Raw genomic sequence first — 23333 nt, 5'->3', positions numbered from 1 at the left:
TTTGTATTTTCAAATGTTAGTTGGTATGAAAAAAAGTTACACTGCTTCCAACAATGCAAAGCCTAAATGGTGTGTAAAACATCTGAATGTTAATTGTCTTCTTTTAGGCAAACAGATGATACTGCATTTTGAAAACACTTTTTACCATAATAATAAATAATAACAAAATGTATTAGTTAACCATTTAGTTAAAGCTGCAGTCCGTATCTTTTTTGGGTTAAAAAATTATCCAAAATACATTTTTGAGCAAGTACATAACCAGCCAGTGTTCAAAACTATCTGCTTGCCTGAGCTCGATTCAAAACGGTTAGCTTGTAATAATGTTTTTAATTATTACCACGTGGTACTGGTGTATTTCCACAGGAAATTCGAGCATGTCTTTGCGTCATTACGTCACATCTGTACACATAAAGAAGGAGTCTCGGCTATAGGCTATATTGCATGTGAGGATGTTGGAGGTGGAGATTTATAGCCTTTTCTCACAGCACTTGATATAATTAAACTTATCAATTTGATGGCGGATCCAGAAAGGTTCAACTGGAGATTCACCCGTTGTAAAATGCAAAAGACTTCGGACTTCAGAGTGGCTACAGAAAAAAAGAGAATGCAACCGGGCCCGGATAAATATCGGAAGGGCTTTTGAAAGGTGGCGTGAACTCCGTGCTTTGAAGGGAATCAAAACAGACACAGAGACGGCTTTTTTCCGTGCATCGGAATATTGAATAATGCAATAAATATGCATCTGATTACAGATACGTGTGTTTGTATATCAAAGAGAACCAGTTCTAAGGAACATTCATTTGTTGGTATGACAATTAGAAATTAGACTGCACAGAATTGGAAACTGAACTACAGGTAGCCATAATACACATTAAATGTAGTCACGCAATGCTGATGTTGATAACATTAACAATTTGAGAACAAAGTATTATTTGCACGGTTTGACGTGATATAATAAACGATCGTTAGATTTAATCAGAGTGATTTACTGCTTTTTTTCCCTTGTTCAGATGACATTTTCCGGTGAAAATTTTTATGTTGGTCATACTTCCAAAAAGTAGAATCTGTGATTCTGAAACACAGTAGGCCTATCCACACCGGCGTTGTGACTGACAGCCACATTCTCCTCAAAACATTGGATTCATCCGCGCTATGTCGTGCCGAGGCACAACCTACGTAAAGTTGATAATTCTGCGAATAACTGCAATTGCAGATTTCGAATAGAGATGGCGACAAAGAGGAAAAACTATGGACTGCAGATTTAAATGTGGAAATAAATTTAATTTACAAAAAAAAAAATGGTCAGAAAAACCTGCTTAGTTGGTTTTTCTTATAGATTACTATTATTCTGAACACTTGTTGTATTTGTCTGCCAACTTTAATTGAATAAGTCTTGGCCAAACAGTCTCTTTTGCTTTTATGCTCTAGAGCCAAAGCTGAGAAGGGAGTCAGAAGATCCCCAAGAATTCTTGTATACGTAATTTATGTTGTTGCTAATTGTGAATGAGTGAGTACGTACACCCGATTTATGAATGATTTGAATTCAATAATATACACGTTTAACTATCGAGTCAGAAGAGGACAGTTTTCTGAAAGGTCCATTTTGTGCACAAATTACTCCTTGTGAAAGTTTTACTGTTACATGTTCTCCGTTTTGTGTACCTTGTGTTTCTGTTATTTTTGGAATTTTAGGTTGTTTTCTACTCAGTTCTTTTCCTGTTTCCTGTTTCCTGTTTCCAGCACCATTTTGTAGTCAGTGTGTAGTTTTTCTTGATCAGTTCTCTGATTGTTCCCAAGTGAGTCTTGTTTGCCATTATCCATTGTGTACAAGTGTACGAGTACAATTCGTACGAGAACAATTCGTATGAGTGATTAAAGGGTGGCTAATTCGTATGAATTCGTACGATTTGTCTAAACCCACGCGATAGGTAGGTTTAGGGGTGGGGTCAGGGGTAGGTCATTCGTACAAATTCATACGAATTTGGCTACTCAAAAAATATGTACGATTTAGCAAAAAATGTACGAATTTGTACGAATTAGCCACCTCGTAAAATTCTTACGAATTGCTGAGAGATCGGGTTGGTATAAACCCTATTTCCTGTTTTCTTTGTCAGGTCTTATCCATTGGATGTGTTGTTGGTGTCCTCAGTTCTGCTCCTGTGATTCCTGGTTTCTGCTCCTTGTGTTTGGATTGTTGCATAAGAAGACCCAAACAAAACACAATGGATCCAGCAAGGAAATTTATGTTCCTCCAGCAAGGTATAGGCTCCATAGAGGAATATACAGTTCAGTTGTGTGCCCTGACTAACTTTTAAGATATTTTTCATTTTGGGATAAATGAGACCCTGAAGTTATGTCTTCCAGGAGGAAATGGCAAAATCACCCTCAAAGAGTACATAGGTCTCAACTCTCTCTAGCCCAGCGGTCTCAACTCTCTCTAGCCTGGCGGTCTTAACACTCTCAAGCCCGGCGTCAGCTACACTTACTGTGATGGCAACCGCCATCTTATGTGTTTGGGCCATGACATGCTCCTCCCAAGGCGGCTGCATCCGCTACAGCTCCTCCCGAGGCAGCGTCCGCTCTTGAACTCTCTGTGCTCTGATGCAGGCCATCTCTGAAACCTCTGCCTGCCCTGTCATGGCCAAGGAGGCCATTTTTGAACCCTCAGCCTGCCCTGTCACGGCCAAGGAAGCTGTCTCTGGACTCTCTACCTGCTCTGTTATGGCCACTAAAGCCATCCCTGAAGTCTCTGTGCCCCCTGTCAGCTCTGTTACGGCCACGGAGATCATACCTAAACTCTCTGGGCTTCATCATGGTCTTCGGCTCTGCTGGCTCTGCCGTGGTACTCTGCTCTGCCTGCTCCACTGTGGTTTTCAGCTCCACCTTGGTGCTCTCCTGCCCTGTCTGCTCCAGGTTGTTTCGCTGCTCTGCCCTGGCTCGCCACTCCACCCTGGCTCTACACTTTTCTGGCTCTACTTCAGTATCCAGGCCCACTTCCAGCACAAGGGCCTGACCCACCATCCGCTTCCTGGACAACTTGGGTTGTATTCTGCGCGACTCTTTTCCTGTTCCCTGTTTCCAGCTCCATTTTTTTGTCAGTTTGTCGTTTTTATTGATTAGTGATGTCTTGTATGCCATTACCCCTTGCATATATTAACCCCAATGTTTCCTTTGCTCTTTGATGGGTCTTGTCCATTGTTGGATATGTTGTTGCCGTCCCCAGTTCTGTTCGTGTGATTCCTGGTTTCTACTACTTGTGCTTGAATTCTTGTTTGTTTAAAATAAACTGCATTTGGATCCCACTCTCCCTCGTCTCTGAGTTCTCACTAGCATTGCATTTATGAACGAGGCCCATTATGTGCATGTTCAACTCAGCAAGTGGTGTCCAGTTATCATTTCAGAAATAAAAACGGCATGTATTTTGCATGTATTCAATAAAAGGTAACCCTTTATTTCGATGGTCCACTTTAGACATTCTACTAACTATAAGTAACTGTGCAACTGCATGTCAACTAACTCTCATTAATTTGCAACTACATGTCAACTAACTCTCATTAGAGTATTAGTAGATCTTAGGGTTTGTAGAATTTGACAGCATGTAGTTGCAAAGTTACTTATGGTTAGTAGAATGTCTAAAGTGGACTATTGAAATGACTATGGATATAGACTATAGATTTAGATATACTATACTTTAGAAATAATATGAGCATGGTAATATACTAACAGCCACCCAGTGAGAAAATGTCTGTTTTTTATGATATGTCGCTGTCCTCAGGTCTCATGAGCTTTGATGACCTGACAGTGAGGCTGCAGTGCCTCAAGAACTGAGACGCTGGGGAGCGAGGTTAAGCCTCCAAAGTCCGAACACAACCATTTAGCACAGACCACTCCACCTCACACCAAATTAATATTTCAGCATTCAATCTATATTCATTATAGAACACACTGCCTCTGACCGCCGCTTCTGTGGCGCATACACAAGCTTTTATTTCTTCATCTTATTTATTTATTTCATTCCCTGAAGCAACTTGACATGCTGCAATTATTGCTGACTATTAAAGGGCACTTAAAACATCTCAACCGTTGCCACGGGCACAGCAGCGATGTGAATTAAAGAGACTCTTGGATAGGGGCAGGTGGGTCTGATGTGAAATGACAGGCAGAAGTGGGTAGCTGGCGCACTACATTTCAATTCTTTAGCCATGATTTCAGAATATCAGTGTACAAAAGGATATCTGTAATAAGAATAAATCTGTTTTTTTTATTTTTGTAATATTTCTAAAAATCACTATTAAAGTCACCATGAAATCTAAATTGACAATTCGTATTTTTCATGGAATATTGCATTGTTTATTATTAATGATTTATTACATCATTATTTTATCAAATAATTCATGTACCCTTTAAAAATTCATGTAATCTTTAAATAAAAACTTCCCCTGTCCCTCAGAGAGACAAGCACATGACAATGATCAAACGATTCAATCAGTTCTAGATTGACAAAGAAAAGTCCCGCTCTACTTTATTTATTTATTTACTTTTGTGTAGAGTTAATGCATCTGTTCAGACTGAAGTGAACATTCAGATGCCATCAATATATATATATATATATTTTATGAAGAGGTGTTCTCATCTCTTTTCCATCACACAACAAAGAAAATTGTCCGATCAATGATATTTGCACTTTTGCCCAGAGCCGCTGCTGTTTTACACAAAACTATGCCTTGGTTAAGCTCAGTAAATACGGCTTGACTTCCTTTCTTCTCTGTGACAAGCAGATGGCAGAAATAGAAAGTTGCGCATTTTGCTACCTAAAATTTTGGTACCTAAATACCTTGGTAACCAGGGTATTTCTACTTTTCCAATTTGTATTCAGCCCATCTGCCATTTTCTTAGGCATTGGTCTAAACAGACATAAATTCAACATAATAACAAATAATAAATTCAGAATGTACACATGTACAATCTACTCCAATTACATTTACTTCCACTCACATTTGCGTTCTTTTAATTCATTACGCCACGATATTTTGATCTTTTATTGGTCACACATCTTCACTTGATACAAATTCGCAGCTCAGAATTCAGTGGAATGCAGCAAAATTCACATGATCTTGTGTTTGAATGGAAGTCAATGCAAAAAACTGCATTTGGTGTGACTGCATCTTTAAGGAAGACAATGCCGTCATGCTGTTTATTTGTGCTATGCTGTTACATGTGCTATGGACATGAGTGATACCTTAAGTTATTGAGGAGAGATTTGTTAAAATTTGTTTAAAATTATGGAAAATTTGGGAGCTTTTTGTAGTGCGCAAGAGGCTTTTCTCAACAAATTATGTTTTGAAATTGAACAGCCCTAGTAAAAAACTAGTTCTTTCAACAATTGCCTGCAATTTCTCCTGAATGTAGAACATATAGATGTATTATCAGTTTAAACAGCATCCTTCAGAGGAACTGCGTCTGCTAAATATGACACCCTATCTTCTGTGTATTTTCACATTGAGGTGTCTCAGATCAGGCTGCAGAGAAAGAGTCTCTCACAGTTGAGCTAATCCCTGATCAGTGCAGCAGACAGTGACACAGTGCAGTGTAAGCTGTCTCTGGGGCCTCTTTCTGGAGCCTGTCACAGCTCTTGCATTTAGGTCACCTTTACTACATGCACATTTGCTTTACCCATCACTTCTGCTTCACTGCTCTCCCTAGTACAAGCCACAGCAAGCTGAGTTTAGTTGGCCACTCCCACTGGTTTATTTCTCTGTGTGTGTTTACATATGCATATGTGTGCAAATGTGTCTGTTTTCACATGTGCAAATGGGGTATTTAAATGTAAATTCAGCTTATTATTCTATTTAAATGTCAAACAGTTGAATGCATACTGGTTCCAATAAATAATATCATTATTCATTAAGCATTAAAACATATTCAGCCTGGCCACCTTCATCCAAGTAGTCAGGGTATATACAGGGGCCTTCACTGATATTGCATTCCATCAGTAAGAGCAGAGTTTGAAGGTTGAATTAGCAGAGCTATAGCACAGTGGTACATCAAATATTGCAATCCACACAACATAATGGAAGACATAACAGATTTCAAAAGAGGACAAATTGTTGGTGCGTATCTCGCTGGCTCGTCTGTGACCAGGACAGCAAGTCTTTGTGGTGTATGGAGAGCTATGGGTAATGTCCACATCCAACAGGAGTAACTGTCAATGCAACAGGAAGCTGTCTGAAAGGAATGCCCAGGTACTAACACAGATTGTATCCAAAAAAGCATAAAAACACAGCTGCCCAACTCTTTGCAGAATTAAATGCGCACCTCAACTCTCCTGTTCCCACCAAAACTGTTCATCGGGAGCTCCACAGAGTCAGTATTCATGGCCGGGCTGCTATAGCCAAAGGTCACTCGTGCCAATGACAAGTGTTAGTTTCAATGGTGCCAACACTGCAAATCTTGGGCTGTGGACAATGTGAAACATATATTGTTTTCTTGATACTTAACACCCAGACTGTTGCACTGGCATAGCGGAATATTGAGCTTCACACCGCTCGGCTTCGCTCACATGATCTGCTCCACCAGCATCACAATGTGAATTCCTGGAAAAAGAATGGCTCAAAATCCCTCTGGCCACCGTGCAGGACTTGTATCTGTCATTCCCAAGACGATTTATGCTGTATTGGCCACAAAGGAGGCCCTACACCATACTAATTAACGATTCAGGGGTGAACCTTCATGCTTGCTTTTTTCTAAAAATCGACTCGTCATATGTGTGAATTCACCACTTTTTGTTTTGTTTTATTAAAGATACTTGACAATTTGAAAGTCTCTCATCGTCATCTTTGTGGAGCAACCCGTGACAGAGACAGAGTTGTTTTGGACCCCATTGACTTAAAAATATTTTCTTTTGACATTATTCTTTAAATTATGACAGACTTTTTATTTTTGTCTGAACTATCCCTTTTAATGGTTTTCATAGCATTAAATACTCTGGAAAAGCTAAAAAAATCTCTGGACAGAATCTGTAATATTTCACTAAGATGGTTTTCTGAGTATCTAAGATTCAGCTGCTTATTGAATCTGTAACAGTTTGTCTGTGTGAAGTGATTATGTTAACAACCAAATGCTAATAAACATTGATACAATTGTTATGGCCAATATAAATTACTCACCACTCTATTTATCACTCTATTTATCTCCACTCTATTGTATCAATTAAACACACTCCCCACAAACCCAATAAGTACACAAACACTCAGACGCGCACACTGTGATATTGTGACTTTGAATGAGCTACTAAAAGCAGATTATTGATCAATGAGTTGAGTGAGAGCAAAAGAGGACAGGAAGGGTGAGTGGAGACGGATTAGACGGATAATCTCTAGTAAAATGAAGAAGCCGCCGCCGGATCATTGATCAGGAATGGCTTGGAGTTGAGGAATGAAGGACCAGTACTAATTATCATTTGAGTGAGAATAGCCATGAAGATCTATAAGTCCAGACACTGTCCAATGCCACTTGGGGCAAACTAATGCTAATATTCTCTCAGAAAGAACAGCCGAGTCAATACACCTCCATTAGTACATAGACACCCCTTCACTCCTCTCCTCTTTTATCTCATGCTCTTTCTCGCTCTCGCAAGGCCAAGGAGCCCCTTCTGCACCCGGATAAATTTCACCCCTGTCTTTCTGCTATTCACACACACAGTCTTACTCACAAGCATGCTGGTCACTCAATTCATTCCACCATTAGTCTCAAGTTTCAGCACTGCTGTGTGTGGAACATCGATTTTGTCTTTTCTGTCACACTAAGTGAGCAATAGACAGCGGTACTGCAATGGGTTTGAATCCAGGTTCTTAGAATGAACATATTTAAACATATCAAAGCATAAATTTGTGGCTACAGTTGATACAGTCTATGTTTCTTGTTGAGAATATCAACATTTTCTGTATATGAAAAATGTGCTATAGGGCATTTATGGTCGTCACATATTTATGTAGAGCCACATCAGTCATAGTGGAGCATTTCTTTATTCAGATCCTCACTAACTACCACAAAGTGATTGCTAATCTTCCTTGGGTACGCATATTCATTCAAATAAAAATAATTTTATATTTAATTGAAAATAACAATGTATATTGTGACAAAATAAGAATAAAGCTGCTGTAACTTTAATAACCAAAACTTAATTTTTCTCACATTTTGTTAAATATATGGAATATTATGAATAAATAAAATCTATGAAATACAAATAATCAAAACAAAAAATTTAAACAACAGTGAAAAATACAAAATTAATATAATATAATATAATATAATATAATATAATATAATATAATATAATATAATATAATATAATATAATATAATATAATATAATATAATATAATATAATATAATATATAAACCTATCCATTTGTAAGAATATATTTAGATAACATGTTTTTCTAAAAATAATTTGTTTGCTTTATGTTGGTGGGATGCATGTTCCAAGTTTGATTGACACGTTAAAGTCCATGCTCACTTGACAAGTTTTATACTATACTATGTAGGCAGTAGTGGCCAAAAGTGATGTCTGGCCTAGAAAAAAATTGACATCTTCACCCTTTATTCAAATATTATTAAAAAATTGTTAAAGATTTTGTAAGCAAGTTTGGCTAGTTGTGCTTGAGTCAATTGTTTTATTTGTGATAACGCAATGAAACATGCCAAATTGTGCAGACATAATTTTTGGCCTGGCTGTCACACAAAGGAATTATCAACAGATACAAAAACAAGAGAAGCAATGAAATATGAATAACTTATAATGCTGTAGTCATTTTATGCTTTTTAAAATAAAAAATAAATAAAACCTGTAGCTGAAGTTTTCCTTGGCATTTTTGATGTTTAATTGAACTTGTAGGGTCATTAAAAACAAATATCCCCTGCAGACATCACTTATGGCCACTACTGTACATATTATGTATGACCAAAGCCAACATATACTTCAATGTGTTAGATCTATCAATCTAATTATGAATATTAAAAATCTAAGTGCACTGAACATGGATGATGTCATGTCATTTCCTGACATATCTGGTGGAACCTAATGCATAAATCAGACACCCAAGCTCCCCAGATACTCTAAACACATTTGGCTTTTCACCCTCTCCACTTTCAAATAACACACACACATGCACGTACTAGATAACTTACAACCAGACAGAGAAGCCTGCTGGTGTTCGTACACACGTGCACCTCCTCTTTCTCTGTCTCAGTCTTCTGCTTCACTGATCTTCTTTTCCAAAAGGTTCATTGTCCACTAACCCCCATTCAATTTCCTTAAGCGCCAAGCATCGCCCAGGCCACAGAAGTCTACTAAATTAGTAGATCAATAAGCTATCTGAAACTCTTTAGGGGGTATTGAAAAGCCCTGTTCTCTTCTCCAGTTGCTCATCCTAACGAATAGGATGTTGTTTATGTTGTAATGTGCTGTGTCATGGAGTTCTTGTTACAAGTGTCCCCCTGGACCACTGGCCACTTCAGGGACTCGCTCACTCAGTCTCAAATTCAAATTCATATTGGTTTATTGGCGTGACTTACTTTTTTGGGGGGGTGGGGGGGGGCAAAGCATTGCAGGCGCAAATAAATTAATAAATTAATAAATAAATAGATAAATGAAAGAAAAGATAGGCTAAAACAATAATAGGAAGAAAGGAAGACAGTTAAACAAGAAAACAAACAGAAGTTGTGTCACTGTGTTTAATAGATATATATGGATGGGCGGAAATTAAATATTTTGGGAAAGTTTGTGTGATCCTTCATTTAAAACTATTACACATATAGGCCTACTGAATTGTAAACAAATGACTAATTATTAGCCTAAATAATTTTTGACATGCATGACCATTACAATTAATTTTAATGTAACCCTTTCTAATCTCATTTTTTTCATGTCGCAAAAAGTAATTATGTAATTTTGCTTTGGGTTGTCATGAAATGGAAGTTGCTATAGTCGTTCCTTCTCTATTATGACGTAGTATTTCCGATTGAAACGGCTTTTCAAACAAGAAAAAATGTTTGTGGGTCTTGATTTTGTCCATCAGGATTGGATTGTTGTGGTTTGCTATTGCTGCAGGACAGGTTGTCCCGCCCTCGCGCCTCTAAACACGTCATCAGAGATGCAAAATGGAGGGGGAGTTATTTTGTTTAAAGATTATGAGGGCACATGAATTTATTTATTTATTTAGTTTAAATATTGATGTGCACGGATTAATCATTTATAATAAACACTACAATAGGCTATTCTATTAAAATTAAGTGGTGACTTTAAATCCCAGGTAATAATGGGCTAATCAAATTTGCTCACTCGCGTTTGGAAAAACGCTTTAGTGTTCTCTTCCCGCATTTAATAGTTGTTTGACGCTTGAATTTAGGTTGCGCAAGCAGCATCGCCTAGGCCACTACCTGCTATCACTTATCATATAGGCCTATTAATCATCAAACGTGAACGACGACGAGATGTTGATTGTGGAAGGTGAGAAACATATTAGGCCAGTTATTGATCTATTAGGTCAGTACTTGGCAAGTTCCACATGGAATACATAAAAAAGATGCCGCATGGAGAAGCATCACGAAAGAAAATACAAGGTAGCCCATGCGTTTACGCTGTGCAGTGCGTGATTGCATGAGAGAGTGTAAAGAGATCGTTCTAATGAGCTTAGTTTGGTTATTGATCATGTCGTGTCGCGCCCATTGTGCGGTCGTTTGGTTATTGCTTCACATATAGGTTACGGCTGCAATGTCTCTTCGTAAAGACGAATGGAGTTAGTCTTTAATGTCTAACTTTACTTTTTCTGTTTTACCTTCATCAGGTCTCTTTGTTTATTTTATTATGTGCTTCTATTCTATTGTGCTATTGCGTATCTATTATTAATGAGTCATTTTTATTTATTTATTATTATTATTATTATATATTAGGAAGTAGCCTACACACAAAGCTATTTGGGGTTTCCAGTAATTGCTAGTACCATCCTAAATTATGTTTGTCCGTAGCACCTGATTTTCTAAATTAATATTAAAATTTGTTTTGTTTCACTTGTGTTATCTCAAACACCCTCTTTGTTTTTTCCTATTCTTATCCTATCCTATCCTTATCTTATCCTCCTGCCAGCATCATTAGGGGCCCATTGACTGCAATGAGTGGTCTTACCCTCAGGCCAGAGACACGACCTCTACTCTCTGTGGACCCCCAAACTCCTGCACCCACTCTATCCAACAAAGTCTGTCAACCCTTTCTCGTCACCTTCAGATCTCTACATTTTGTTTCAACTGTTGTTTTTGTTTTTATTAATTAAAAATTAAACCCATTGCTATGAACACCTTGTATCAAATGATTGAGTATATATGTACTTGCATAAGCTTCAAACTCAGTTAAACAGTAGAATGTTTATGCTGAAGAGAACATTTAAAGGAATTGTTCAACCAAAAATAAAAATTATGTCATCATTTACTCACTCTTAAGCTGTTCCAAACCTGAATGATTTTTTTTTCTCTCTGCTGAACACAAAAGAAGATATTTTGAAGAATGTCGGTAACCAAACAGTTGATAGACTCCATTGACTTCCATAGTATTTTTTTTTTCCTACTATGGAAGTCATTGGGGTCCATCAACTGGTTACAGACATTCTTCAAAATCTCTTCTTTTGTGTTATTAATACAGGTTTGAAACAACCTGAGGGTGAGTAGATGATGACAATTTTCACTTTTGGGTGAACTATCCCTTTAAGGATTCTGTGTTGATGACTGTTTTACGTTCAGAATGAATAAAAAATGCCTACTTGTGGAGGTAAATAGATGTCTGATGTTCCAACACTTTGTAGGGCTGCTACCATGGATATGCCTTGATTATACAAAATATATAAATTAAAATTAATATCAAATATGACATTAATTGTTCCTCTTGATCTTGTATGGTTACCATAAGTCTTAGTGATGAAGATAGCCTTTTTTCTTTGCGCATATGTATTGCCAAATTAGTAACAAAGTTTACCTACCTTGAGATCAAGGACCTAGTGAAGCCATAATCAGCTCTGCAAAATAAACAGCAGAAGGGCGTTGTGTGCCTATAGGATTTAGGGTGCTTTCCTTCAAATCTTAAAGTTTCTCTGGTGCTTTCCTTCCAGTTGCCAATGACAACGACCTCTGTTAGAGAACTGAGAAAGGTCTTGAGGTCAAAGTACTTGGAGGACCCCCAGCAACACAGGCCACTTCCTAGTCGGGCAGAACGGTACACACACACACACACACGCAAAGTGGGACAATGAGTACAGATGTACATAGACGCAACGCAACCACAACCCCCAACTGAGGCTACTTGACCCAGAACTGTGCTGAACATTTTAGACAATGGAACCTCATAACAGAGAATTGCTGTCCACACTTCTGCCCACTTTTAAGTTCTTTGTTCTCAAGTATGTGTGTGGATACATGAGGTATGCAGAATAGTTGACGCTCAGTGAACATCAGGAAGTGATGGACTGTGACAAGGCATGGGGTGGAGAAGAATGGTATGTTCAGCCTAGAACTTACTGTGTGTACACACACACACACACACACACACACACACATATATATATAATATGTAATACATTAAATATGTGTAACAAAGTAATGTAAAAACTTAATTTAACTTTTATACACACACATATATATATATATATATATATATACACACATACACACACACACACACACACACACACATATGTGTGTGTGTGTGTGTGTGTGTGTGTGTGTGTGTGTGTGTGTGTGTGTGTGTGTGTGTGTGTGTGTGTGTGTGTGTGTGTAAAAGAGATTCAAATTGAATTAAGTTTTTACATTTTCTTGTTACACTTGTAAAATAAAAAATGCTATACAAAAATTGGAATTGAATTACCAAAACTGACAAATGGATAAATTCATTATAATATTAAGTAACAATCAAAACCGTTTTTTTTATTTTTAAAACAAATGTCATTAATGTATGAAATTTTCCTGCTGAAAGTTCGTTTTGGTTCAATTTGGCAAGTGACTACATAATCACTCCTAAATGGTCAGCCACACCTCTTCCTGTATCGGCTGTCAATCATGCAGACAGCATGTCTGCTTCCAGAGCTCAGGTGCCTTGTGGACTGCTGTTGTCAAGCGCAAGCATCAGAGCACTCGGAAATGTGAGAGTCTCTGGCGGCCGACAGGAGGCCACTTTAGGAGATGCTATCTCGAGGACCCAAACACTCGACACACTCGCCAACGCACACACACACCTTTATAAAGACACTGACACATTTGCACCTAAATGCGCACACACGTAAATGCTCTTGGGAGTGCTTGGATGATTCAGCTTGAGTTTGAATGGGTTGGGGCATTAATTACATACCCAAACACAAGACCAGAACTTAAATATAGTATTTTAGCCTCGGTTTCTTCCAGATTTTGTGTTTAGAACAGTTATTGGCTTTAAAGTAAAACAAAGTCATAGGTAATAAGTTTAACCCTTTATGTAAAGGAGATTATCCTGCCTTTTGAAGAAATTAATGGATTAAAATATTTAAAAAATTGTTTTCACAATAGTATATTTACATGTGAAAACATCATGCGACTCTTGAAACCCAAAACCCTCATTTATTCTAGTTAAATGTGCAATTAATCAATACATATATAGTACAGAGACATCCATAACCCGCTGTAGTCATTGATACCCCTAAACCTGTACATATGGCATGTTTGTGTTGTGGCCTCTTTGATCAGGCCTTGGTTTTAATGGATTTTTCTCCTCCTTTTGGCCATGGGACCAGAGAGGGCAGAGATATAAAGTGGAGGGGTGGAAGGTCATTTGAACCTTGTGGTTTTGGAGCAAAGTGCAGGACGACAGAAGGTGTTCTCCCTGTATTGAGACATCACTCTCTCACAGAGACAGGAAGTCTGCTCTCCCCCTCCCACTTACACATATATGCAGACTGTAGACCATTAACAGATACCATGCGTTAATGGGCAGTATTGTAGCAATAGATGGAATGGAGTTAGGTATCCAATACTGAATTCACAGTGATTATCTTGCCACCTCAGAACCACATTGGAGTCCCTTGCCTGGTTGAAAAATGGCTTAAGTAAAGTGGACAGCGTCTCTGTACTTTGGCACTTTGGCCCTAAGGCTCTGAGTATTTGGTTACTTCAGAACCTTATATGGAGAAATGCTAATGTGTGATAGAATATGAGACTGACAATAGTGGTTGTAGAAGTTACTGTTGACTGGACTAAAAGAAGTTTTGACTGAGACTGTGGTTTAGATGGATGAACAGGAGATTTATTTTTTGTATAAAATCATAATCTTAATATTTTTCGATTTTAGAAGTTTGATGCACTGATCATAATCTATAAAAAATAAAATACACTAAGAACTGGTGAGTTTTTCCTTAGTAATATTCAAAATTATATTTTAGTTACATAATTGCTACAAAGCATTTACAATTTATTACAGTGATGTCACTAATCCAGAGTAATTGTAAAGTAGCCTATATGTAAAGTTCATTTTTAGTTTTGATTTTAGGTTTTATTTTACTTTATAGTTTTAATGTGTTATTTTTTTCTGTAAAAACAGTGATTTTATACTGGAAATATTGGTAAGCCTCAGACTCAAAATTATCCAAATGAGTGAGAACAAAGTCAGGGTAGTTGAAAATGTGCGGTCTTCTGTTTTATGGTATAGCTTATTGGTAAAGTTAGTTTTAAGTCATTTTTTTAGGCTATCTGTTTTTCAACTTTGCATTACTTGTGTGAAAGTTCTGTTTTATAGGTGTTGGAAGTGTCATGTCAGTGACAGGCTATTGAAAAACTTTTTTAAAAGTCATTCCAAGATCTGTAGGTTTGAAAATGTTCATGTTATTAAATAATTTTATGTTATCTTTATTAAATAAATTGACATATCCGTTTCACTGCTATATGTTAGAATTAATTTGCAAGTTTAGGTTAAAAATTAAACCGGATCTGTAATTTGCCTATGTGCGTGTAAAAGGCGATTATCCTTAAAACTAATTGTGTTGTTATCTAGCTACTAATCAAATTAAACGCGCAACCTACAGCTTATCTTCTTTATCCTCGACCAAATAGGCCTAAAGTCAGTGAAACTGTTCTCTTTTTCCCCCCGGAAGAACATCAACTTTTATCAACAAAAAAACTTTAATACCACTCATCTTATATTTACTACTAGTTGTTTACCAGTGCGAGAGAAAGAAGATTGCTGCCGCCGAATGGCAAACCATTCCATTAGCCCGTTTGCCACGTCTTCAACTCAGTGGCTTAAAGAATTAATTTAGGTCAAGAATGAATTGCAGAGCTGAAGAGCAGGACCAAATGACAACAGGCACCTTTTTGAGTTTCAGTCTTTTATAAAATACCGCGGCCTAACATGACCTCACTTGAAATAAGAATTTGTGAGCCATATAGTAAAATCGTATTATTTTCAGTATGCCTAATCTGACTTTTAATTTCATCACTCGAATAGCCACAAATTACATAGGCTTTTAAAAATTGTATTTCCGTTTAATCTCCCAGAAACACGTAAAATAAACCTCAGCAATTCATTAGGAAAAAAAAAATATGAATTGATCAGTCTGAGTAGTTTACTTTAGGTAGGCTGGTTTATAGCCTAATAAAAACTATAAAACTGCATGCACAAATTCAGTAGCGCTTTGTAAAGTCCATTTAACACTAACTTTTATTGAAGTGCCTAATTTAGTTCACTGTTAGGCAGTACATGGCAGAGTTTTTATTACTTTTTGTAATTTAGAGGAGGTGGAACAAGCCGCATGGTCTGTAAATAATCCTGAGACTTAGTCCAGTAGGCTATGCTTGGTCGTCGGGATTTGCTGTTGTCCAGTGTGATTTTGTTGGCTTGCCATGGATAATTCCTCAAGAACATGCGACTGTAACATTGTTAACGAGACTCACGTGTTTAATGTTTAATCCGAGAGTGTGATTGATAAATAGACCTATAACTGATTCAATATCACAACAATATAACGTTCTAAATCGGATTAAAATCAACAAGTTATAGTACAAAAAAAGGCAGGACACAAAAGGTTTCTTTTGAAGCAAGTGTAAAACAGAAGATTTAATGACACTCGATAAAATACTGGTAGCTTAATTGGCCAGGTTATGCTGAAAAGGAATTAAAACGAAAAAAATCTAAAAGGAATATACATACAAACATGCGTTAAATGCAAATTAACCAATACATTCACTTAAATACGTTTTCATTGCTCATTTTAAAAATTAGAGGGCCATTTAAAATACAAATGCATGCATCAATAATCTATCTTTGGCAGAAATGTAATAATAATAATAATAATAATAATGTAAACCTTAAAACATTAGTGTTATAATTCCCTGCCATGTGAAGACAGAATGATTGGCACTGGCATTTCTGCCAGTTTGGCTGGGGTATACTAGGTGTTATTTTTTTATATAAAATTGTCTACAGCATACAATAAATAAAATAGGTTTTGCATAGAAATGCAAGCCAGCTTCTTTACTGGCTGTTAGCTCAACAATGTTCTCAGCAAAACACACAAAAAGGCAGATAATGCTTATCAAAATTGGGCCGTGTTGTCGGTTCTGTTGTAAGAGCTAAGAAAACTGCATGTGTCCCTTGCGCGAGGGTCTTTTCTAAGTCATATATCTCCATCAAACATACTGAAATACTTGCTGGCATTTGAGAAGTAAAAGTAAGGCGCACTACCTCCAGGATACACGACTGGCAGAGGCATTGGAAGCATGCACCTTCCGAGAATATTATTCTCTTTATATAAAGCTGGGAGCGGTACCGTCTTTCCAATGTCACCGAAATCGCTATTCGGTCCCTCCAGGTCAGTAGACAGTTGTCTTTTTAATTTATTCCGTCGATTCTGAAACCAGATTTTGACTTGAGTCTCGGTGAGCTGTAAAGAGTTCGCCAGGCAGGCGCGCTCTGCGCTACTCAGATAGCGTTTCATGTCAAACGTAGATTCCAGTTGGAAGATCTGTCTTTTTGAAAATATAGTGCGTGTTTTCTTTTTCGTCATCAGTTTGTTTTTCTTGCCGTTGTTCTTTTGTTGCGCGTCGTCGCAGCTGTCCGTGCTCTCGCTGCGCACGTCCACGGTTTTGAGCGCGTCCACTCTCCCATCTCCATCTATGGTGACTTTATCTGAAAGCCAGGCAAACGCTATTGACATTCGTTCTAAACAAATACAGCACTACTAATAGCATATTATATCAGTTTTGTGCCTAAATTAAAAACCATATCTTACCAATGGCGTGCAATCTTGCATCCGACCCATCTTTGCATGGACCCTCGCTCTCTCCGGGATGATGCAGACAGCCATCCCGACACACCACAAGCGTAGTCTTTGATTGACAGCTGTCAAAGTTTCTGCTGCTCGACTTGGAGTTGAGAATATTATCAATGGTGAACTTCAAAGAAGCGGGTCGACATGACGCTTCCTCCTTGCTCATATTCTCCGTTAGATGCGGGGGTCCTCGTTGTCCTTGTCTCTTTTTTTGCCGCGTCGTAAACTAACGTCTCGATTCTCCGAGCACCATCGCTCCACGACGTGCAGTGCTGCTGCGTTCGCCTAGGCTGTTAGTCCACTGACCGGAAGAATACGATTCTCCATCGTTTATTGGTCACGAGAATCAGACAGCACGGCGGCCAATGGCAGAGGGGGGTGGGAGCTAGAGCTCAGACCTATCCAGACATCTGGCACACATAGGCTATATGAATCACGCTGCCTACTGTTTTCAACGAGTGCTCTTAAATAAAGGAAAGAAATTTCAGGTTTTAGCAAAGGCCAATTTTGCGGCCTTTGCCAGCTCGTTTGATGATGCTTGTGGTGTCAATTTGACTATTACTTTTTTTTTTCAATTGAACTTTCAGTTCACACTTAAGTAAATTATCTCATCTGTTCTATTAAAATAATGCTTTTACTTCTTGCACTTTGTTAGTGTGTAAGATAAAAATCCGATTTGTAACTTTGTTTTTTTGTTTGTTTGTTTTTTAAACAAAGTTTCATTAGTTTTTTCCCCCTCATATTTTTGTTTTTATTTTGTGGCAATGCATTGTTTGTGAAAGAAACTGGCATATGATTCTTTCGAAATATCTTAGCCGCAGGCTACAATGTGAATATTACAAAAATGAACGATGACCCTCACTTTTTACATTATTGGTATTCAAGTTATTTTTAAGTCGTTATTTCTTCGTCCTTTAATAATTTATCTAATCATTGTGTATTGGACATTGAAAGCATACATGGATTATAATGTTGTAATAAATATTATTTTATTGAACCCCTGAGTCAGTCACCACAATTAAGATTTCATTCTTTTCTTATTGTTTTTCTTATCCGGGAAGACGATAGTTTTTCAAAATAGACCTTGAAATACTTCTGAAATCATTGTTAACTATAATGAAATGATTGTGTATGTCTAAATATAATGAAAATGTTGTTCCAAACAACATTATTTAGGCTAAATAATAATTTTAGATCATTATTCTGTTGTCAAAGTGAATATGCCAGTAGCGGGCCTAGGCTACATTTTAATGAGATTTATTTGTGAACTAATGTATGCATACATTTGATAGGCTACGTAATTAGGCATTATTCGTTTAAAATTTATTGTTTTATGTAAACTGTTACATTCAACAGTGTTTTGATTTAGTATTGCTTTTTCTGTTGTGTCCGTAATAACGGACTGCATTTAAGAGGGCCTATTTAAACCACACCTTTTTTTCTTTGTGAATTTACTGCATTGTGCATTGAAAGTTGGCTAAATTTGATTTACTCGTTTAGAAAATACCCAAAGTAATCCAGATTATCTGGACACCTGTGGAAATACATTTTGCATGATGATTGGTTTTCAAGCTGTCCCTTGAAGTCCTAGCACATTCATATAAGTCTTAAAAACCCATTTACAGAAAAATCATATCATTGCTTTAACGTGATTCGTTTATTAAAATGTATAATGTGAAAAGTGACAAGAATTATAAATCAGTGGTTCTGAATAAAAATAGGCCTATATTTGCACAAAGCAACTGTTGCCCTTATTTGCATACAGGTGAGGGCCCCCATGCACAGAAGATTATAGACATAACAGTGGCAATTAATACAAACTTGTCTCTCTCTTGTGATAGGCATTTTCTTTTCTTTGGATGCAGCAGGCATTATACTGCAGTTTCCAGCATGATCAGTTATTGCACCAATTGATGATAATTGTCATTGGGTCACTATTGTCTACTGTATGTCATTTTCCCAAGATCAGACAAGGCCTGTCATCTGCGATGTTATTAAATTCATTGAATGAGCAAAGGACGATAATGGATAGTTCACTGAATTCGAGAAGCCCATGATTGGTGGCGAGACTGGAGACACGTTAAAACTGAGTGTCGACATGGGTGTCGTTTTATCGTGGTACAAGATGGGCACCCGTACAATCCGTTGGGAGTTGTGGTTAAAATTAACAGCTTCTAAATCCGCGGCCAATTGTCTTTTCCATTTGTTTCGGCGGTTCTGGAACCAGATCTTCACCTGTGTCTCGGTCAGGTGCAAGGAGGCCGCGAGTCCCGCACGCTCAGAACTACTCAGGTATCTCTTCATGTCGAACGTGGATTCTAGCTGGAAGACTTGGCTTCTGCTGAACACAGTTCGGGTCTTTTTCTTCCGGGCCGAGCCTGACTCGGAACTGTCGGGACCTGAACGTTCATCGTAGAGCTGTGGAGCGTCCTCTCCCTCGTCAACCACACACTCGCTCGTTTTTCGGTCTACTGCTCCATCAAGAAGCTCAGAGGCCACGGGGGTGTCCCTGTCGCTGCGGCAGTGTTCACTGGAATTGCGGGTTTCTTCTCTTGGACCTGAATAGAGATTGAAATGAATGTGTATATAAGTGCTTAAGAAATGCATGTTTATTGTAGGCAATTTGATCAGACAGTGTGATATAAAAAATCTGCTCGCTAGCTCATAATCCAGGCCCGTTCCCATATGTTCATATTGTGTATCAATCTATAAGCAGGCAACTTTCCCCCTTGGCTTTCACAGCTTTACAGAGTTAACGAATCAGACAAACCAACTGCACTCTGAAGCCTTTAACGGGTTTGGGAAGTCTTTCATTGCGACTCGGCTGCTCTGCGCATTCGAGTTGCCTTTGTTGGTTTTACCTAATGAGGCTTAAAACTAATTTGGACCTGCCAGAGGGACAATTGCTGCTGTACTAACACGGAGAATAATGATTCAGTTGGGAACTAATAATGAGCAAATCAGCCTGTTCCATCAACGAAAATCACAGCCCATTCGAGCTTGTGCACTCATTTAAATTAAGTCATCCATGTAGAGATCACTGTTCTGCTTATGAAACCTCTAGTTTTTCACTGACTATATTATAGGCTTCTTAATTTTTCACAATAACTGAGGAGTTTGTAACTATAAACTTACTCTCAAGGGTTTCCCGTCCATACCACTCCAGAGGTGACTGTGTGCTCCGACACATCTCTGTCTTGAAGCCTGTGCTGCATGCTTGACTGCACATTTCTTTCCGATACGCCTTAGTACTATCCTTAAGAACAATCTCTCTGTCCGTGCCATCGCTATCCTTTATAGGACGGACAGACTTTTCTGTCCTACAAGTGCCAAGTATATTCTCGATAAAAAACGACGAGCCCCTGGATGTGGTGGAAGTATGCTGTTGTTGGCTTTTGTCATGCATTTCTCGTACGAATATACCAGTAACAGCAGCCGCCGGGTGCCTCGCGAATACTTCTAAGCAAAAAGCAACGAATCCTTTCTCTCCGGATGTCCCCGCTCAACCATCGCTTCAGTTGGACGAAATCCTTCGTGCGTCCACGGCGCCAGTACAGAGAGAAGCGGGCGCTGTATAGTGGGCTAAAGAAAAATCCAAGTCAAGTCAAATGCTTAACAAGCGGAGGGCATTCTGCTATTGGACGATCACAATAGCAAATGGGATTAGCCTACTCGTGAAAGGGTATTACCGGCTCCGGTTCGACATCGCTTTTGATCGTGTCTCGGGGTCGGTGGAACCCCTGTCACATAGAGCTGTATGTGGGTCAATTAGAGAGCAAATCAAAATACAGATAGTGGTTCAGCGCATCGCGTCAGCTAGGGATCTCGTAGAATCGGATGCTGCTCCTGCTATTGGTCGGATGGGTCGCTACATCACAACGACGTTACAGCAAACGCCACTGTTTGGCACGCAGGCAGCGAGACAGCCGTCGTCGGGCATCCCAGGATATGTTGTGTTTGGTTTATGCGTTTAAATAAGTCAAATGAGATATTTAAACCACAGCTAAAGATTCCGGATTTTTTTGGAACTCATGATCTGTAAACACTAAATATTTTAGCTACATCAGCCAGAAGTTTATTTACTGACCCATGAAAATCGTTTTAAAATATTTTTTCGAGCGTTAACAGTAAATTGCAATTAAGTTCCTGGCCCTCACTGTACTCTAATTGGACAAATAGCCTACATTATGCATTTGGTTTTCTGGTTCCATGGTTACTTATTTGAGTGCATGTGATTTGCAAGCATAGAATTAGCATCGTTATAGAAATTAAAATTAAATTATAAATGAAAGCAATTCGAAATCATTTAAATTTGTTAAAAAGTTATATTTTAGCACCTCATACTGGCACGAAATAATAATAGGCTACTGAGATCTTTAGGCCTGCACTATTAGACGAAAAGTTTTTTAGAATCTTAAAGGTTTCTGTCAAGCGCTTGGGGTTCCCATCATGGGATCATTTTGTGTCTTTGGCTTTGTTTCATTTTGTTTGTTCACTGTTATCAATAAAATAAAATAAAAACCCATTAAACAAAAGTATTATGCACTAATTTAATACATTTCTTGTTATATAGCCTAGAACCTTTTTGGCATAAAGGATTCTTTAAAATTGAGTAAAAAAACCCCGGTGGTTCTATTGAACCCCATTGAGCGTTATGCGCTATAAAGCATAAAAACAAAACCATGCATAATGCGTCCAAAAGTGTAAATACCTAGCTGTTACTTGATTCTTAAAATTACCTTCATTTTGTGTGGCCAACGTGATATATTTGTTTTGGTTCACGTATGTTGAATAATACTTTTGACTTAAAGTTAATTTTAAAAGCCATGTGATTTTAATCACATGGGAAATGGGTTGTGACAAAAATTTTTACAGCATGTGATTTGCAACACTTAATTAAAATATAGGCCTAACTAAATGAAAATAAAAGATAATTACCTAAAATAATATAGATATAAATTCTTTCAAATGTCTGAGATTTGACGTTATAGGCAACCGCTTCAGGACAGCAGGTCAAATCTTAGTTTGAGATAAATAACGTTGGCTACTATTCTGGCCTTAAGGTTACCCAACATAGGCAAAACGTATTTTAATTATCATGATTTAGCGAGGTCACGGCGATTGGTAAATAGCGTGAGATTCAATAGACTAGGCTACTTCCGTTAAGTTAATACATGGAAGACAAATAGAAAACTCATACAATCCACAAAATAAATTGGTCTAAAAAAAGGATTAGGCCTAGCTATTTGCAGAAGTGCAACGGTGAAATTCCTGGATTTTGTGTAGGCCCAAGGCTACTAATTTCCTTGTTATTTATGACGTGATTTTTTTTCTCGATCTTTTTGCTATATTATGTATTAATAATTATTCGACATTATTATTGTGGTGGACTTCGTATAATAGCAGTCATTGTCAGTTTTTTTTAGGTGAATTCAGTCTGATTGGGATACTTTTTGCCATTGAGATGACTGGGGAAAAGTGTCCCAATAAACCTGAATATGCTTACGTGAAGGTGAAAGGTAATGATAGCCTAATAATAACAATAATAATGTAGGCCTAATAATATAAAATAATATGTAATAATTATATATTTTTATAAATAATGTAAATGTAATCATTTAAAAGACACTAAAGTAGCCATACAAAAGGAAAAAGATTATTGTCAGCTAATGGTTTAGATAGGCTATGTTAATTAAAGTTCATATAGGCTAATTGTAGATTACAAATAGGTCTACGTTTATTTCGTCTGATGATAAAATATGAAAACAATGCGTGCAGATGTATTTTCTAAGATTTTCGTTTACATGAACATGTAACAACAACTTTGACATTATGAAAACCCTAACTTTCTTCAGCGTTCATGAATTAGCGAGGTCACACCCTAATCATCTTACGTACTTTTTAATTTATGGATAGCGTGAAATTGAGAACCTTGTTACATCCTTTAACTTAAATGTGTTAAGTTATATGTCAAGAATTAGGAATATGCAGTAGGCCT

The 23333-nt window shown here is 37.7% G+C and overlaps 2 protein-coding genes across 2 annotated transcripts; both read right to left on the bottom strand.

Moving 5' to 3' along the window:
- Positions 1–16105: 16105 nt before the first annotated feature.
- On the bottom strand, positions 16106–17633 carry hmx4 (H6 family homeobox 4). The gene is made up of 2 exons (XM_084107119.1): positions 17297–17633; positions 16106–17193 (listed from the first exon to the last, which is right to left on the bottom strand). The coding sequence occupies exons 1-2, from the start codon at positions 17499–17501 to the stop codon at positions 16682–16684; spliced, it is 717 nt and encodes a 238-aa protein (XP_083963245.1). The 5' UTR covers positions 17502–17633; the 3' UTR covers positions 16106–16681.
- A 1340-nt stretch (positions 17634–18973) lies between these two features.
- On the bottom strand, positions 18974–21185 carry hmx1 (H6 family homeobox 1). The gene is made up of 3 exons (XM_084105877.1): positions 21025–21185; positions 20471–20917; positions 18974–19893 (listed from the first exon to the last, which is right to left on the bottom strand). The coding sequence occupies exons 2-3, from the start codon at positions 20739–20741 to the stop codon at positions 19301–19303; spliced, it is 864 nt and encodes a 287-aa protein (XP_083962003.1). The 5' UTR covers positions 20742–20917; positions 21025–21185; the 3' UTR covers positions 18974–19300.
- Positions 21186–23333: the final 2148 nt, after the last annotated feature.

Source organism: Abramis brama, assembly GCF_963993115.1.
Source record: "Abramis brama genome assembly, chromosome: 2".
Lineage (NCBI taxonomy): Eukaryota > Metazoa > Chordata > Actinopteri > Cypriniformes > Leuciscidae > Abramis > Abramis brama.
Note: the sequence above shows the minus strand (reverse complement) of the source record. Positions and strands in the feature narration are given on the sequence as shown.

Coding starts and splice junctions, on each gene's coding strand:
- hmx4 (XM_084107119.1), bottom strand. CDS start 17,501: ATGAGCAAGGAGGAAGCGTCATGTCGACCCGCTTCTTTGAAGTTCACC. Junction 17,194..17,296: donor TGCAAGATTGCACGCCATTG/GTAAGATATGGT, acceptor CCTGGCTTTCAG/ATAAAGTCACCATAGATGGA.
- hmx1 (XM_084105877.1), bottom strand. CDS start 20,741: ATGCATGACAAAAGCCAACAACAGCATACTTCCACCACATCCAGGGGC. Junction 19,894..20,470: donor TGGACGGGAAACCCTTGAGA/GTAAGTTTATAG, acceptor ATCTCTATTCAG/GTCCAAGAGAAGAAACCCGC.